The 18345-nt window shown below is 41.1% G+C and overlaps 1 protein-coding gene across 1 annotated transcript in view; it reads right to left on the bottom strand.

Annotated features, from left to right (window-relative positions):
* The window catches only part of COPG2 (COPI coat complex subunit gamma 2), a 34900-nt gene extending 22455 nt beyond the window's left edge, over nucleotides 1-12445 (bottom strand). The window contains exons 1-6 of the mRNA XM_066551076.1: nucleotides 12369-12445; nucleotides 5974-6026; nucleotides 4926-5006; nucleotides 3225-3296; nucleotides 2046-2125; nucleotides 1217-1292 (exon numbers count right to left, since the gene is read on the bottom strand). Of these exons, the coding sequence (XP_066407173.1) occupies nucleotides 1217-1292; nucleotides 2046-2125; nucleotides 3225-3296; nucleotides 4926-5006; nucleotides 5974-6026; nucleotides 12369-12405 (399 nt within the window). The 5' untranslated portion in view covers nucleotides 12406-12445. The remainder of the gene's footprint in view (nucleotides 1-1216; nucleotides 1293-2045; nucleotides 2126-3224; nucleotides 3297-4925; nucleotides 5007-5973; nucleotides 6027-12368) is intronic.
* Between the last annotated feature and the right edge of the window lie 5900 nt (nucleotides 12446-18345).

The raw sequence follows: 18345 nt of genomic DNA, 5'->3' as shown, positions 1-18345 counted from the left end.
GCATCAAGAAGACCAATCCCAGAAAAAAACTGGAGCTCCCAAACATTGCAGCTGCACATTTTCAGTGCTCCAACCCCACATTTTTCCTCAAAATTGCACAGGGCATTGAGTGCAGCAATCTCAGATAGAAACTGGAGCTCCCAAACCTTCCAGCTGCACATTCCCAGTGCTGCAGAGTCCCAGAGCTGCTGGAAATCGCACAGGGCACTGAGCAGCCCCCCCATAAAGCAGCAGTTCCAGCACTGCTGTAAAATGCACCCTACAAGAGGGCAGCTCTGGGACCGAGGGGGCAGCTCGGGGATCAAGGGGGCGGCTCCGGGGACCGAGGGGGCGGCGCTGGGGACCGAGGGGGCGGCGCTGGGGACCGAGGGGGCGGCGCTGGGACCGAGGGGGCGGCGCTGGGACCGAGGGGGCGGCGCTGGGACCGAGGGGGCGGCGCTGGGACCGAGGGGGCGGCTCCGGGGACCGAGGGGGCGGCTCCGGGGACCGAGGGGGCGGCTCTTGGGACCAAGGGGGCGGCGCTGGGACCGAGGGGGCGGCTCCGGGGACCGAGGGGGCAGCATGGGGACCGAGGGGGCAGCATGGGGACCGAGGGGGCGGCTCCGGGGACCGAGGGGGCGGCTCCGGGGACCGAGGGGGCGGCTCCGGGGACCGAGGGGGCGGCTCTGGGACCGAGGGGGCGGCTCCGGGGACCAAGGGGGCGGCTCCGGGGACCAAGGGGGCGGCTCTGGAGAGACCAAGGGGGCGGCTCTGGGATCAAGAGGGCAGCATGGGGATCAAGGGGGCAGCTTGGGGATAAAGGGGGCGGCTCTGGGACCAAGGGGGCGGCTCCGGGGACCGAGGGGGCGGCTCCGGGGACCGAGAGGGCGGCGCTGGGACCGAGGGGGCGGCTCCGGGGACCGAGGGGGCGGCTCCGGGGACCGAGGGGGCGGCATGGGGACCGAGGGGGCGGCTCTGGGATCAAGGGGGCAGCATGGGGATCAAGGGGGCGGCTCTGGGACCAAGGGGGCGGCTCCGGGGACCGAGGGGGCGGCTCCGGGGACCGAGGGGGCGGCATGGGGATCAAGGGGGCGGCTCTGGGACCGAGAGGGCGGCTCTGGAGAGACCAAGGGGGCGGCTCTGGGATCAAGGGGTCAGCTTGGGGATCAAGGGGGCGGCGCTGGGACCGAGGGGCCGGCTGAGGGATTTCAGAGCCCCAGCAGCTGCCGGTACTCACATCAGTGATCCTGCACAGCGCTCGGATGGCCGGGCCTCGATAGACATCCTCCTTCCCTGTCATGTCTTTGGTGAGACTGAAAGCACCAAACCCTGTTAGCACCCCCGGGGCTGCGGGACACCCACCCCGGCAGCTGCCCGGCTCTGCTGAGGAGCAGCCCGTGCGGGACCAGCTGCAGCTGACATTTCTGAGCCATGGATGCACATCCCACTCAATCCTGTGCCATGGCTGCTTTGTTGAGCTCCTTCCGCTTCTTGCTGCTGCTGCTTGCTCCACGTGGAATTTTGATTTAGAAACAGTGAGCAAAGTTCAGTTTGGCTTATTTTATGGATTTCTAAAGCTGTTCAGCAACAACAGATCCATTTTTTGCTCTTGCCACAGCTGCAGTGTCTATTTTTGCAGTCAAAAAATTAAAGAGTTTAAATTAAAGTTTAAATAAATTTAAATTAGAGTTTACATAAATTAAAGAGTTTAAAACTCTTAAAAATTCAAGAGTTCAGTTCAGAATGAACTGGGCTTTGCTCTGCTTTTCTTTAATTGTTCTGACTGCAAATCCCAGCCTAAGCTCTGACAAAATCAGAACAAAACAAACCCCAACACCCCAACCCCAGAAGAAAACAAAGTAACAACGATTGATAAACTGAATTCTCCCACAGAGTGGGAACAAAATAACATTTGAGAGGGTGGCACAGACTGTGTGTCACAGAGCTGCTGTATCCCCACAAAACCTCAACACTGCAGCAGCTCAAGCACGGCCAGGGAGCTGCAGCCCCTTCTCCAGAGAGGGAAAAAACAAAATCCCTTTTCCTGGGTTCTGGAGGTGTCCCACCTGCTGGTGACAATGATGACATCCTCAGAGATATTGGCCATCTCCTTGATTGTCAGGTAACACATTCTTCTGAGGGTTTGCTGTGGAAATGCGAAGAAAAAGATTGAACTCCATGGTAATTAGAAGTTTTAAAAGATAAATGAACATAAAAATCAAATATTTGACTTTGAAAGAAAAAGAAGCTTTTAAACAAAAGACATTGTTTTCAATTCAAAGTTAAAAGTGTAGAACTACATTTTATCCCTGGATAAGAGCCAAACTCCCTGATATCAAACCAATCAGAAGAGGAAGACATCAGTGTTTTGTAAAATGATAAGAACTAACACAGAAACTCATTACAATTGTCAAAGAAGTGATGCAGCACGTCTGTACTCAGAAGCCCCACAATTATCAGTTAAAAGCTTTGAAAATAGCTTTGTTATTGTAAAAAAAAAAAAAGGAGACACATGTGCAGTGTTGACATTAAGTATCTGAAAACTATTAATATCAACTTTTAAAAATTGATATTTTTAATATTTTAAAAATATTAAAAATATTTTAATATTTTTACATATTTTTAAAATATCAATTAACTTGATATCCTTTACTTTTTACATGTGTGTATGAGAAACACTTCAAACCCACTGCACTCCCAAACATGTTATGACATCTTTGAACAGCTACACCTCCCTTGGCCAGCTCTCCAAGGAGCAAAGCCTTTTTAATGAGGATTCATGAGCCCATCCCGTGAACCACACTGCAGGGGAGATCACAGAAGGACTGGAACTCTGCTGAGCCCAAAGCTGAATTCCCAGCCTCAATCCCCAAACCATTCCCTGGTCTCTGGGGTGCTCTCATGCCTGGCCCCAGTGAGATCCAGGCTGTGAGGAACAGCAGCCTTTGCCCTGCAGGCACTCAGGGAATTCCATTCTCAGTGAGCCCACGGGGATTTGCAGGGGAGGCAGCAAGCACCGAGTGCAGTGCTTGGTGAACTGAGGCTGTGGCACCGCCCCACGCCTACAGCAGCAACTCAGGAGCTCAGAGCCCTCAGAACAGGCAGGTGTGATTATCCAGGCCCTGATTTCCAAGGCAGCAGCTCCTCCTGCGCAGGGCTTCCTCCCTCATCCCAAATCCCACGGGTTGGGCAGCGCCCGCAAGCCCGGACACGAGCAGGGAGAGCAGAATCCAGCAGGTGCTTACATCATGGGACTGGAAGAGTCTGGTCATGGCAAAGAACGCCTCCGTGGCCTCCGTGGTTCCAAAGGGTTCACCCTGCAACCGGCACAGAGGAAACAGGGATTGTCAGGGGAAAACAGGGATTGTCACAGGAGAACAGGGATTGTCACGGGAGAACAGGGATTGTCACGGGAGAACAGGGATTGTCACGGGAGAACAGGGATTGTCACGGGAGAACAGGGATTGTCACGGGAGAACAGGGATTGTCACGGGAGAACAGGGATTGTCACAGGAGAACAGGGATTGTCACAGGAGAACAGGGATTGTCACAAGGAAACAGGGATTGTCACAGGAGAACAGGGATTGTCAGAGGGAAACAGGGATTGTCACAGGAGAACAGGGATTGTCAGAGGGAAACAGGGATTGTCACAGGAGAACAGGGATTGTCACAGGAGAACAGGGATTGTCACAAGGAAACAGGGATTGTCCCAGGGAAACAGGGATTGTCACAGGAGAACAGGGATTGTCACAGGAGAACAGGGATTGTCACAGGAGAACAGGGATTGTCACAGGAGAACAGGGATTGTCAGAGGGAAACAGGGATTGTCCCAGGGAAACAGGGATTGTCAGGGGAGAACAGGGATTGTCAGAGGGAAACAGGGATTGTCCCAGGGAAACAGGGATTGTCCCAGGGAAACAGGGATTGTCAGGGGAGAACAGGGATTGTCAGAGGGAAACAGGGATTGTCAGAGGGAAACAGGGATTGTCAGAGGGAAACAGGGATTGTCACAGGGAAACAGGGATTGTCACAGGAGAACAGGGATTGTCAGAGGGAAACAGGGATTGTCACAGGAGAACAGGGATTGTCACAGGAGAACAGGGATTGTCCCAGGGAAACAGGGATTGTCACAGGAGAACAGGGATTGTCACAGGGGAAAACAGGGATTGTCACAGGGGAAAACAGGGATTGTCACAGGGGAAAACAGGGATTGTCACAGGGGAAAACAGGGATTGTCACAGGGAAACAGGGATTGTCACAGGGAAACAGGGATTGTCACAGGGAAACAGGGATTGTCACGGGAGAACAGGGATTGTCAGGGGAGAACAGGGATTGTCAGGGGAGAACAGGGATTGTCACGGGAGAACAGGGATTGTCACGGGAGAACAGGGATTGTCACGGGAGAACAGGGATTGTCCCAGGGAAACAGGGATTGTCACAGGAGAACAGGGATTGTCAGGGGAGAACAGGGATTGTCAGGGGAGAACAGGGATTGTCCCAGGGAAACAGGGATTGTCCCAGGGAAACAGGGATTGTCACAGGGAAACAGGGATTGTCCCAGGAAAACGGGAATTGTCCCAGGAAAACGGGAATTGTCCCAGGAAAACGGGAATTGTCCCAGGAAAACGGGAATTGTCCCAGGAATCAGGAATTGTCCCAGGAATCAGGAATTGTCCCAGGAATCAGGAATTGTCCAGCTCTTCTCCAAAGGGCTCCCTCCCAGCAGGACTCTCTCCTTGCACACTTTCTCCTGGAAAGGACAAACCACGCTTTCCTTTCCCTGCCAGGAATCCACAATCTCTCCTCTCTAAACGCCCTCCACGGGGATGGAAGTTTCCCAAGGAGTTTGCCCTGTGGAAAGCACCTTTCCCACTAAAAATATGAAATATTTCCCACTAAAACATCACTGAGATTCATTGTGGATGGAGAGAGATCCTAGCAGTTACCTGGTTCAGCAGGTACAGGATCTTGGTCAGGATGTGGAGGCATCGCCGTGGGTTTATGGGGGTCTCATTGAAGAGCCGTGCCTGCAAGGAAACAGAAATTCTGCTTTGATGGATCCCAAAGAGAATTCTGCCTCTGTCAACAGCAAAACTCAGTCAATCTGTTTGCAGCCCAGCAGCTTGTAATCTTTATTTGGATTAAATGTGAGTCTCAGAGAATGTGTTCAGAATTCAGAGAATGTGTTCAAAATTCAATGAATGTGTTCAAAATTCAGAGAATGTGTTCAAAATTCAATGAATTTGTTTCCAGCCAAGCAGCTCGTAGTTTTAATTTGTATTAACTATGAGTCTCAGAGAATATGTCCAAAATTCAATGAATCTGTTTCCAGCCCAGCAGTTTGTAATTTTTATCTGTATTAAATATGAATCTCAGAGAATGTGTTCAAAATTCAATGAATCTGTTTCCAGCCCAGCAGCTCACAGTTTTAATTTGTATTAAAGATGAATCTCAGAGAAAATGTTCAAAATTCAATGAATTTGTTTCCAGCCCAGCAGTTTGTAATTTTTATTTGGATTAAATATGAGTCTCAGAGAATGGGTTCAAAATTCAGAGAATGTGTTCAAAATTCAATGAATGTGTTCAAAATTCAATGATTCTGGTTCCAGCCCAGCAGTTTGCAATTTTTATTTGGATTAAAGATGAGTCAGTGTAAATATGAGAAGGGGTTCTTGCACCTTTAGTTTGCAGCAATCTGAACAAAGCACAAACACTCAATTTGCCATCTGGAAGTGGCAAAGATGCCCCAAAATCAAACACTTTGTTCCTCAGGCAGAGCCCCCTGAGAGGCCACGTGCCCATATGGCAGGCAGGAGCCACGTGTCCCCTAATTCCCCTAACCCCCGTTAACTGTAGCTGATTTCCTGGCCCTTGCTGTGGATTCCAAAGCGTTCTGTGAATTCAGCCCTGCCCATTTGCCCACATCCATCCATCCTGCAGGGCTCCCTGAGGGGCAGAGGAGGAGCTCAGAGCCTGTGCCGAGGGTGTCCCTACCTCCTGAAGCACTGCACTCTTCTCCAGGTGCTGGAAGGGATTGGAGCCGCTGCCTGGGGAGAGAGAGAGAGAGAGCTCAGAGTGGGGATGCACTCCTCCCACCCCAGCGGGCTGAAGGGGCAGGAGCAGCCCCAGCACGGCACCAAAGCACCCACATCCCTCTGGGATGCTGGCCAGCATGGCACCAAAGCACCCACATCCCTCTGGGATGCTGGCCAGCACGGCACCAAAGCACCCACATCCCTCTGGCAATAACTGATGCTGGCCAGAATGGCACCAAAGCACCCACATCCCTCTGGGATGCTGCCAGCATTGCACCAAAGCACCCACATCCCTCTGGCAATAACTGATGCTGCCAGCATGGCACCAAAGCACCCACATCCCTCTGGCAATAACTGATGCTGCCAGCATGGCACCAAAGCACCCACATCCCTCTGGCAATAACTGATGCTGGCCAGAATGGCACCAAAGCACCCACATCCCTCTGGGATGCTGCCAGCATTGCACCAAAGCACCCACATCCCCCTGGCAATAACTGATGCTGGCCTGCATTGCACCAAAGCACCCACATCCCTCTGGCAATAACTGATGCTGCCAGCATGGCACCAAAGCACCCACATCACCAAAGCACCCACATCCCTCTGGCAATAACTGGTGCTGCCAGCACAGCAACAAAGCACCCACATCCCTCTGGCAATAACTGATGCTGGCCAGCATTGCACCAAAGCACCCACATCCCCCTGGCAATAACTGATGCTGGCCAGCATGGCACCAAAGCACCCACATCCCCCTGGCAATAACTGATGCTGGCCAGCATGGCACCAAAGCACCCACATCCCTCTGGCAATAACTGATGATGGCCAGCACAGCAACAAAGCACCCACATCCCCCTGGCAATAACTGATGCTGGCCAGCACATCACCAAAGCACCCACATCCCCCTGGCAATAACTGATGCTGGCCAGCATGGCACCAAAGGCACCCACATCCCTCTGGCAATAACTGATGCTGCCAGCACGGCACCAAAGCACCCACATCACCAAAGCACCCACATCCCTCTGGCAATAACTGATGCTGCCAGCAGCAGCCTTGGACCCGCTTCCCTAAGTGAGAAACTCAGGGCTACAGAAAGAATGAAGGGAAAAAACCCCAAACTTGAGAGGAAGAAAATTGTTTGCTATTTCAAACACCTTCAATTCCTTTATTTAATACCTTTCAGATAACTAATATTATTAATACCTTTAATACCTAAATGGCCTTTACATAAAACTAGTTCCTTTTCCCACTTTCCTAATTGCATTATTATTACCACTATTAATATATAATTTCCTAATCCACCTGTTAATATTATATTATACTATATTATACACTATATCATACTCTAACATTTTAATAAAATATCATAATTATGAATATATAATGTCCAAATTATATATCCATAATTATAATATTAATATATTATATTCTTATTATAATATATGTTCTATTATAATATATTATATTATTTTAATAGAATATTATAATTATGAATATATAATTTCCTAATTATATAATCATAATTATAACATGAAAATATTATATTCTTATTGTAACATATGGTTTTATTATAATGTATTATATTATATTAATAAAATATTATAATTATAAATATATAACTGCCTAATCCACCTGTTTTTATTATATATTAAATTTTAATAAAATATTATAACTATGAATATATATTTTCCTAATTATATATTCATAATTATAATATGAATATATTATAATTATAATATATGTTTTGTTATAATATATTATAGTATATTAATAAAATATTATAATTATAAATATATCATTTCCTAACCCACCTGTTTATATTATATATTATATTCTAACAGTTTAATAAAATATTATAATTATGAATGCATAATTTCCTAATCCACCTGGTTTTATTATAATACACTACATTATATTCTAATATTTTAATAAAATATTATAATTATGAATACATAATTTCCTAATTATAGATTTATAATTATAACATGAACACATTATATTTTTATTATAATACATGTTTTATTATAATATACTATATTAATAAAATATTATAATTATGAATACATAATTTCCTAATCTACCTGTTTTTATTAGATTATATAATATTAATAAAATATTAAAATTATAAATACATAATTTCCTAATCCACCTGGTTTTATTATATTATATTTTAATAAAGTATTATAATTATAAATATATAATTTCCCAATCCACCTGTTTATATTATACTATATTATACTATATTATTTTTAATAGATTATTATAATTATAAATATATAATTTCCTAATCCACCTGTTTATATTATTAAAATATTATCATTAGGAATATAAAATTTCCTAATCCACCTGGTTTTATTATACTATATTATATTTTACTATACTATATTATACTATATAATATTTAATAAAATACTATAATTCTAAATCTATCATTTCCCAATCCACCTGTTTTTATTACACTATATTATACTGTATTATATTTTACTATATTATATTATACTATGTTATCTTTAATAAAATACTATAACTCTAAATCTATCATTTCCCAATCCACCTGTTTTTATTATACTATATTATACTGTATTATATATTACTATACCATATTATACTATATAATATTTAATAAAATACTATAATTCTAAATCTGTCATTTCCCAATCCACCTGTTTTTATTATACTATATTATATATTACTATACTATATTATACTATGTTATATTTAATAAAATACTGTAATTCTAAATCTGTCATTTCCCAATCCACCTGTTTTTATTATACTATATTTTACTATACTATGTTATATTTAATAAAATACTATATTTCTAAATCTGTCATTTCCCAATCCACCTGTTTTTATTATACTACATTATACTATATAACATTTAATAAAATACAATAATTCTAAATCTGTAATTTCCCAATCCACCTGTTTTTATTATACTACATTATACTATATTATATATTACTATACCATATTACACTATATAATATTTAATAAAATACTATAATTCTAAATCTGTCATTTCCCAATCCACCTGTTTTTATTATACTACATTATACTATATTATATATTACTATACCATATTATACTATATAATATTTAATAAAATACTATAATTCTAAATCTGTCATTTCCCAATCCACCTGTTTTTATTATACTATATTATAATATATTATATGTTACTATACTATATTATACTATGTTATACTATATTATATATTACTATACCATATTATACTATATAATATTTAATAAAATACAATATTTCTAAATCTGTCATTTCCCAATCCAGCTGGTTTTATTATACTATATTATATATTACTATAGCATATTATACTATATAATATTTAATAAAATCCAATAATTCTAAATCTGTAATTTCCCAATCCACCTGTTTTTATTATACTATATTATATATTACTATACCATATTATACTATATAATATTTAATAAAATCCAATCATTCTAAATCTGTCATTTCCCAATCCAGCTGGTTTTATTATACTATATTATATTTTACTATACTATATAATATTTAATAAAATCCAATCATTCTAAATCTGTCATTTCCCAATCCAGCTGGTTTTAGTCCTGCAGGCACCAAGAGCCCTGAAGGCCCCAACAGCAGGGCTGCTGCCCAGGCCATGAGGCAGCACTGCAGGCATTTCTCAGCCCCACAACCCCCAGGCTCCCTTCTGCTCCCGCTCCTCCCCTCCCAGGCAGGAGCTCCTCATTTCCAGCTCCTTCCCTCCCCGTTCTCGCAGCCGAGCAGCAGGAAACTGAACATGGAACAAGTCGAGCCCAGTGGGCTCATCTGGAGCTCAGAGAGCAGCAGCACAGCAAATTGAGAGCAGCACCAGTTGTTGGAGGAAACTGGATTTAACTTCCAGACCTTTGGAGGGCTCTGCCCAGGGACACCTCCCCCTGTCCCAGCGTGCTGGAGTCATAAATACTGGGAATTTGGAATTTCCTGTGCTCACAAACTCTGCCCCCCAGGAGAGCTCTACATTTCACCTAAAACCAGGGCAAAAATTCCCAAAATTCATTAATAACACTAAGAGTACAAGTGGATAGCTTAATTAGAAGTATGTAGCATCACTAAGTAAAAATTATATATAACTATATAAGTTATAAAAATATACATATAATAAATATAATATAATAAATAGCGATATTATATAGCGATATTATATAGCGATATTATATAGCGATATTATATAGCGATATTATATAGCGATATTATATAGCGATATTATATAGCGATATTATATAGCGATATTATATAGCGATATTATATAGCGATATTATATAGCGATATTATATAGCGATATTATATAGCGATATTATATAGCGATATTATATAGCGATATTATATAGCGATATTATATAGCGATATTATATAGCGATATTATATAGCGATATTATATAGCGATATTATATAGCGATATTATATAGCGATATTATATAGCGATATTATATAGCGATATTATATAGCGATATTATATAGCGATATTATATAGCGATATTATATAGCGATATTATATAGCGATATTATATAGCGATATTATATAGCGATATTATATAGCGATATTATATAGCGATATTATATAGCGATATTATATAGCGATATTATATAGCGATATTATATAGCGATATTATATAGCGATATTATATAGCGATATTATATAGCGATATTATATAGCGATATTATATAGCGATATTATATAGCGATATTATATAGCGATATTATATAGCGATATTATATAGCGATATTATATAGCGATATTATATAGCGATATTATATAGCGATATTATATAGCGATATTATATAGCGATATTATATAGCGATATTATATAGCGATATTATATAGCGATATTATATAGCGATATTATATAGCGATATTATATAGCGATATTATATAGCGATATTATATAGCGATATTATATAGCGATATTATATAGCGATATTATATAGCGATATTATATAGCGATATTATATAGCGATATTATATAGCGATATTATATAGCGATATTATATAGCGATATTATATAGCGATATTATATAGCGATATTATATAGCGATATTATATAGCGATATTATATAGCGATATTATATAGCGATATTATATAGCGATATTATATAGCGATATTATATAGCGATATTATATAATTATATAATTATATATAAAACAAAATTTAAAATTTTAGAACAGTAACTACTCCTTCTTTTTTACCTTCTTCTTCCTTCTTCTTCCTAAGTTTTAATAATGCTTCGTAATTAAAAAAGTCCCCATTACAAACTCCAAATAAGTAGTTGTTAAATTAAAAGTAAAAAGAATTTAAATATAATTTCTTAATTAAATAGTTTAACCTTTATAAACCTTATATTAAAAACAATTCATCATTTTATAACTTTTAATTAAATACTTGTAACATAAATAAAAAATAACGAACATCTAAGCCTAAACACAAAATACCATCTCTAACCCTTCGATCCCAACCTTTACAAAAATAGGAAAATAACCCAAAAACCAACCCCAGGCTGCTCCCAGCTCTGTCCAGCCTGGCCTCGGCCATTCCAGGGCTCGAGGCCCCAGTTCCTTTAGATTTGTCACCAGAGGGGAGCAATATTTTGTCAGTCAGTCCTTAGAGCTGAAAAACTGAAATTCCCCATGAGCTGTGAGAGGTGAGAGACCACAGAACCACGGGAAGGGCTGGAAGGAGATTTAGGGAGCATTCACTTCCACCTCCTGGCAGCAGCAGGGACACCGTCCACTACCGCAGCTCGCTCAGCCTGGCCGGGGACGCTGGCAGGGATCCAGGGGCAGCCACGGCTGCTCCGGGAATTTTATTTCACCTCAGCACCTTCCTCACCTCCACACCCCCCTCAGCACCTCTCAGTATCTCCCTCACCTCAGCACCTCCCTCAGCATCTCCGCTCAGCTCAGCATCTTCCTCAGCTCAGCATCTCCCTCACCTCAGCACCTCCCTCAGCATCTCCTCACCTCAGTATCTCCCTCAGCTCAGCACCTCCCTCACCACCTCTCAGTATCTCCCTCACCATCTCCCTCAGCTCAGCATCTCCCTCAGCTCAGCATCTTCCTCAGCTCAGCACCTCCCTCAGCATCTCCCCTCAGCTCAGCACCTCCCTCAGCATCTCCCCTCAGCTCAGTATCTCTCTCAGCTCAGTATCTCCCTCACCTCAGCACCTCCCTCACCCCAGCACCGCTCAGCATCTCCCTCAGCTCCCTCACCTCCACCCCGCGCTCACTTCAGCAGCCCTCTCACCTCAACCCCCTCTGTCTCCTCAGCCCCCTCCCGGCCCCAGCACCGCTCCCCTCGCCCCCAACCCCCTCGTACCGGACTCCTCGTCCTTTTTATCGAACTTCTTGATCATGGCGACCCCGCTCCCGCTTCCTCCGAGCGCCGCCGCCTCAGCAGCCCCGCCGGAAGCCCCGCCCCCGTCCCCCTCTCTGACATCTGATTGGGTTGCTGCGCTGTCAATCAATCCCAGCTCTTTCCGTCTCGCCAAGCCACGCCCCCACCGCGCGCTGAGGGCGCGTCTTAAAGGAACCGCGTCGTTATTTTGTGAGGGGAGTGAGGTTCCGCTGGCGGACAGAGAGAAAAGTAAATAAATAAATCAACGATCTGCGTTCCTGGCCAAGGAACGGGAACTCCTGTGGAGTTCACAATGAATTTACGTGGAATTTACATGGAAGTGACATCGAATTCACGTGGAATACACGTGACAATCCAACCCTCTGGGGCCTTTGGCAACAGCCGGGGTAAGTCACAAGTAACTCCTGTGTAACTCTTACGTAACTCACTTTTAACTCCCATGACAAATCACGCACTGAGGCCCTTGGCAAAAAAAAAAAAAAAATTCCCATGTAACTCATATGTTAACAAGTTAACAGTTACCTCTCAAGGCAAAAAAACATTGAGCCCACTGGCAAAAAAAAGGATTGCCATTATCTCCCAATTAACTTCCATGTAACTCACAGGGAACTCACAAGTAACTCTCATGTTACTATCCAGACAAAACAACCATTTCAGCCCATTGCCAAAAAAAAAGGATTCTCATTAATGTCCCACATAACTCATGAGTAACTCACAAGGAGTTCACACATAAATCCCAAGTAATTCCCAATTAATTGCCATGTAACTCATGTGTAACTTGCAAGGAACTCAGTAGTAACTCTCCAGACAAAACCATCATTTGAGCTTTTGGCAAAAAAAAAGGATTCCCTTGAATCTCCCATGTCACTCCTATGTAACTCATGAGTAACTTGCAAGTAACTCACATGTAAATCCCAAGTAATTCCCAATTATCTTGCAAGGAACTCACAAGTAACTCTCCAGACAAAACAACTATTTGAGCCCATTGCCAAAATAAAAAAAAGGATTCCTATTAATCTCCCATTTAACTCGTGTGCAACTCATGTTTAACTCACATGTAACTCCCAATTAATTCCCATGTAACTCATGTGTGACTGGCAAGGAACCCCCATGTAATTCCCATGTAATTCCTGTGTAACTCATGTGTAACTCACACATAACTCTCACAACACACCAAGTATTTGAGCCCCTTAAGCAAAAAAACTGCTCAAAGTTGTTCCAGGGCAGGTTTAGGTTGGATGTTGGGAAAATTCTTTGCTGGGAAAGTTTGTGCCCATTCCCAGAGGGGTTAAACACCCTGTGGATGTGGCACCTGGGGACATGGGCAGTGCTGGGAATGGGACTGAATAAATTTTCCCTAAAATGTGAGGAATTTGGATATTTACTGTTATTAGATATTTATCTGGTGTTAGATATTTATTTCCTTTTAGATATTTATTTGTTGTTAGATGTTTATCAGTGGATGTTTCTATTGATAGTTGTTTACTATTGTTTGATACTTATCTGTTATTAAATATCTATTATTAGGTGTATAATATCTACCTATTATTAGCAGATATTTAGAATAAATAAAGAGGGGAAGTAATGCCTCAGGTTTAGCTTTTCTATTTGTCCCATTCTGAGCTGCTTTGGTGTGCAGTTCTGAGCTCCATATTATGGGATGGTGAGCTCTGTGCACAGAGCAGGGAGACAAAACAATTCCTGCTCCAGCTGGGCACCAAGGACAAATGACCCAAATCTCAGCCCAGGAGCACAAACCCCGTGGGCTGGAGAGAGAAAAACAAGCAGGGTGGGACTGCAGGGGCTGAAGCTGGAATGGGACAATGAACTGCCCTGGGTGGGTGAAAATTCCAGTGCTCATGGCTTGGAGCAGAGCTTGTAAGGGAAGGATTTTGTTTTACTCCTCTAAACACCAGCAGCAAAGGGGTTTCTGAAACAAGGGGGGTGCAGGATGGGTTCATTTCCTAAAATAGAATGTGAGATATATATAATATATGATATATAATATATGATATATGATATATAATATATAATATATAATATATAATATATAATATATAATATATAATATATAATATATAATACAATTTATATCCTATACCATATATTATACATTAATTATATATTATAATATATATTATATATTATATATATTATGTATAATATATAATAGATAATAGATAATAGATAATAGATAATATATTGTATACTATATATTATATATTATATACTATATCTTTATTATATATTATATATTACATACTACATATTTATTATATATTATATCATATGTTATACATTATTTAAAATGTAGTCCCAGCCTGTATCCTGTTGAATCCAGCAGCAGTGACTTGCAGAGGCTGGAGCACGAAGCCATGAGCCCATTTTTTAATTTTCTTTCCAAAGCTGGATTTTTCATGGTATTTTAGGAACCTGACAATGAAAAACTTCTGAATTCCCTCTTATTTTCCTGACTTCTCTTGCTTGTAATCCACGATGCAGGGAGTTGTGAAAACACCTGGGGTAATTGATGAGTTCTCAGTTCTGGTTCTTTCCCGTGCTGCTGAGCCGGGTTGAACAGCCCAGACTGCAACTCTGGGCAGGACACCAAGAGTGGAGTGGCCTTTGCTGCCACATCCTGCTCAAGTGGAACTACATCCTACTCCTGACAGAATTATTTTCTCCTGAATAACCCCCTAGTAAATAAATGCAGAGGAACTCCACGGCTTCCAGATAAAGAGACTGGAGTGGTGAATGAATTCATTCAGTGAATGAATTAGGAGTTCATTTTAAATCAACAGGGATTATTTCAAATTTCTGCTTTCCCTTCCCCATTCCCATTTCTGCTTTCCCTTCCCCATTTCCTGTCTTCAGCATTTTGGGGTCTTTTGGGGTCTCCAGTCTGGAGAAGTGTTTCCCATCCCACTGGGAAAGAAGACTGGCAGTGCTGACAGATCTCAGACAGGATTTTATGGGCTGACCTGGGGGATTTAGGAACTTCATCTAAAAGCTGCCCTACTTTTCCCTTGTTTTTCCAAATGGGAATTGTGTGCTGCACTCCAAACCCCAGGGACAGGGAAATTCAGGGCATTTCTAAGAATATATATATATATATAAGAATATATATATATAAGAAACTAAGAGTATATATATAATATATTTTATTTTATGTTATATAATATGTTATGTGCAATATATATAATATATAATATATAATATATAATATATAATATATAATATATAATATATAATATATAATATGCATTATGTAATATATTATCTATTATTTTAAAATACTATATTTTTATTTTATTTTATATGTTATATATTATATAATATATATTGCATATATTTTACATAATATACTAAATTATATATAATATATTATTGTTCATATTAGATGTATTATATATTATATTACATATTACATATAACACTTATGTATTATTATAATATATAAAATATATATTACATTCTTTATTAAATACATTTAATATATATATATCAAATATATAAATATATAAATATATAAATATATAAATATATAAATATATAAATATAAATCTACAAATCTATTTAATGTACTTAATATATTAAAGGATGTAATATTTATTATTTTTTCATGTATTATAGATTATATTTAATTATAAAGTATCATATATTAAATATGTTATATGTTATATATGTATAACATTAGATGTATTACACATCACAATATATAATATAATATAATATAATATAATATAATATAATATAATATAATATAATATAATATAATATAATATAATATAATATAATATAATATATATTATTGTATAATATAATATTTAATAGACTGTATAGTATATTCTAGATTATTTTAATGTACATAGTTACATATTAAATATGTTATATATTACACAGAATAGGTATTACATATTGCATTATATAACATAATATTACATTACACCCTTTAATAAACCCTGAGGGTAACTTTTTATCTCATGTTTGCTTCTCTGGATCTGCTCAGGACCCTCCTGGAATTCCCATTTCCTTCTTGTCTCATGGTTGAAGTTGTCCCACCCTGAACGTGGCTGGGGTGAGGCTGTGGTGCCACCCCTGGTGACCTCCAGGAGCAGCAGCATCCCCTTAATCCTCTGCTGAAGCACTTCTAATTAAAAGCTATTATTTTACTATTTTAATTACTCTCCCCACTGAGCTTACTCTGTCTTTCCTCACATTCCACTGCACCCCCAAAAGCATGATGGGGACAGAACCACCTAAAACCCCAATTTTGGAGCCCCAGCCTCTTTTTAGCACCTCCCCAGCCCCAGGAGCCTTGAGGAAAAGCTTTGCCGTGGATCTTGATCCCACAGCCAGGATATTTGTCCTCCCAGGATGAGGAGGGAAAACAACCACCCCCAGGGACAGCTGTGGACGTTTCCCAGCCCTGCTGCCCCCTCCAGGAGCCAAAGCTGTTCCTGCCACGCCCCAACTCCGGGCTTTCCACCCAAAACCTGAGATGGTGGCATCTCAGCCACCTGCAGGAAGAGGAATTGTTCCAAAGCAAATCCCTCAGCAAATGTCACGAGCAAGTTTTTCCTGTTATTTTTCTTCCTCTTTAACACATTGTCTCCTTCAAGTGCTTGCAGAGGTCAAGCAGAACATCCCAGCTTTAATCTCAAGGGGAATATTTGGGTTTTTGTACAAGTTTTTCCAGTGATTTATATTCAGGCTTATATTGAAGATTCCCAAGCTATCAGGATTCACAGCTGTTGATAGCAGAGCCAAGTGGAATTTGATAATTATTGACTTTAAAGATAAACTTTAAAAAGGAAAGGCTTTCCCCACCTGATTGGAATTAATAATAGCAGGGGAAAGGGAAACAAACCCCATGTGATGGACATTTATTCATTCCTAGAAAGTGAGGGTGAAAATACAAATCTTCCCTCTTCCTTCTCACCTTCAGGGAACAAAACAATGTATGAATTCATTTTGTTGCAGGAGAAACCCTCTGGGAATGTTATTTCAGGGAAGAGAGGATGTTTCCAAGCCTGCAGCTGGAATTTTCACAACCTCCTGTTTTGTCAGTGCTCTTCTCTCCTAGAACAGCATCAAATAATTGAATTGGATTCAATAAAACTTGGCACCAAAATCTGCTCATTCTCTCTGGGAAAAGGCTGCTTCTCAAAAGCAGCCTCACATCTGAGAACTGAAAGTTCCCAGACCAGAAGGTGAAGCAACCCCGTGGCCAAAATACCCCAGTGGTTTCACGGGTGCTTTTCCCTCACACGGAAACTGAGCTGAAACCCAAAAATCCCCCGGAGATCCCCTGAGCCCAGCCCAGCCCAGCCCAGCCCAGCCCCCTGGTGCATTCCTCAGCTCTGAGGGCACCCCTGCCGCTCCAGCAGGGAGAGATTCCCCTTGGGAAGCTCTGGAAAGGCTGGAATCTCTCTAGCCTGAGGTCATAACTGCAGCAAAGACACCTTGGTGTCTTTATTTTTACCAATTCTGCCAAATCCCAGCCAAAACAGGAAATGTTTGTTTGTAAAACTGTAACAAGTGTAACATATTTTAGCTTTTATGAGAAAATGACCTTGAAAGGCTTAACACTGGATCTCCTCCTTCTCCTTCTCCTTCTCCTTCTCCTTCTCCTTCTCCTTCTCCTTCTCCTTCTCCTTCTCCTTCTCCTTCTCCTTCTCCTTCTCCTTCTCCTTCTCCTTCTCCTTCTCTCCTTCTCCTTCTCCTTCTCACCTTCTCCTTCACCTACTCCTCCTTCCTTTTCACCTTCTCCTCCTCATTCTCCTTCCTTTTCTCCTTCTCCTCCTTCCTTTTCACCTTCTCCTCCTCCCTTTTCACCTTCTCCTCCTCCCTTTTCTCCTTCTCCTCCTCATTCTCCTTCCTTTTCTCCTTCTCCTCCTCGTTCTCCTTCCTTTTCACCTTCTCTTTCTCCTTTTCC

Source organism: Molothrus aeneus, chromosome 5 (genome assembly GCF_037042795.1).
Source record: "Molothrus aeneus isolate 106 chromosome 5, BPBGC_Maene_1.0, whole genome shotgun sequence".
Taxonomy (NCBI): domain Eukaryota; kingdom Metazoa; phylum Chordata; class Aves; order Passeriformes; family Icteridae; genus Molothrus; species Molothrus aeneus.
Note: the sequence above shows the minus strand (reverse complement) of the source record. Positions and strands in the feature narration are given on the sequence as shown.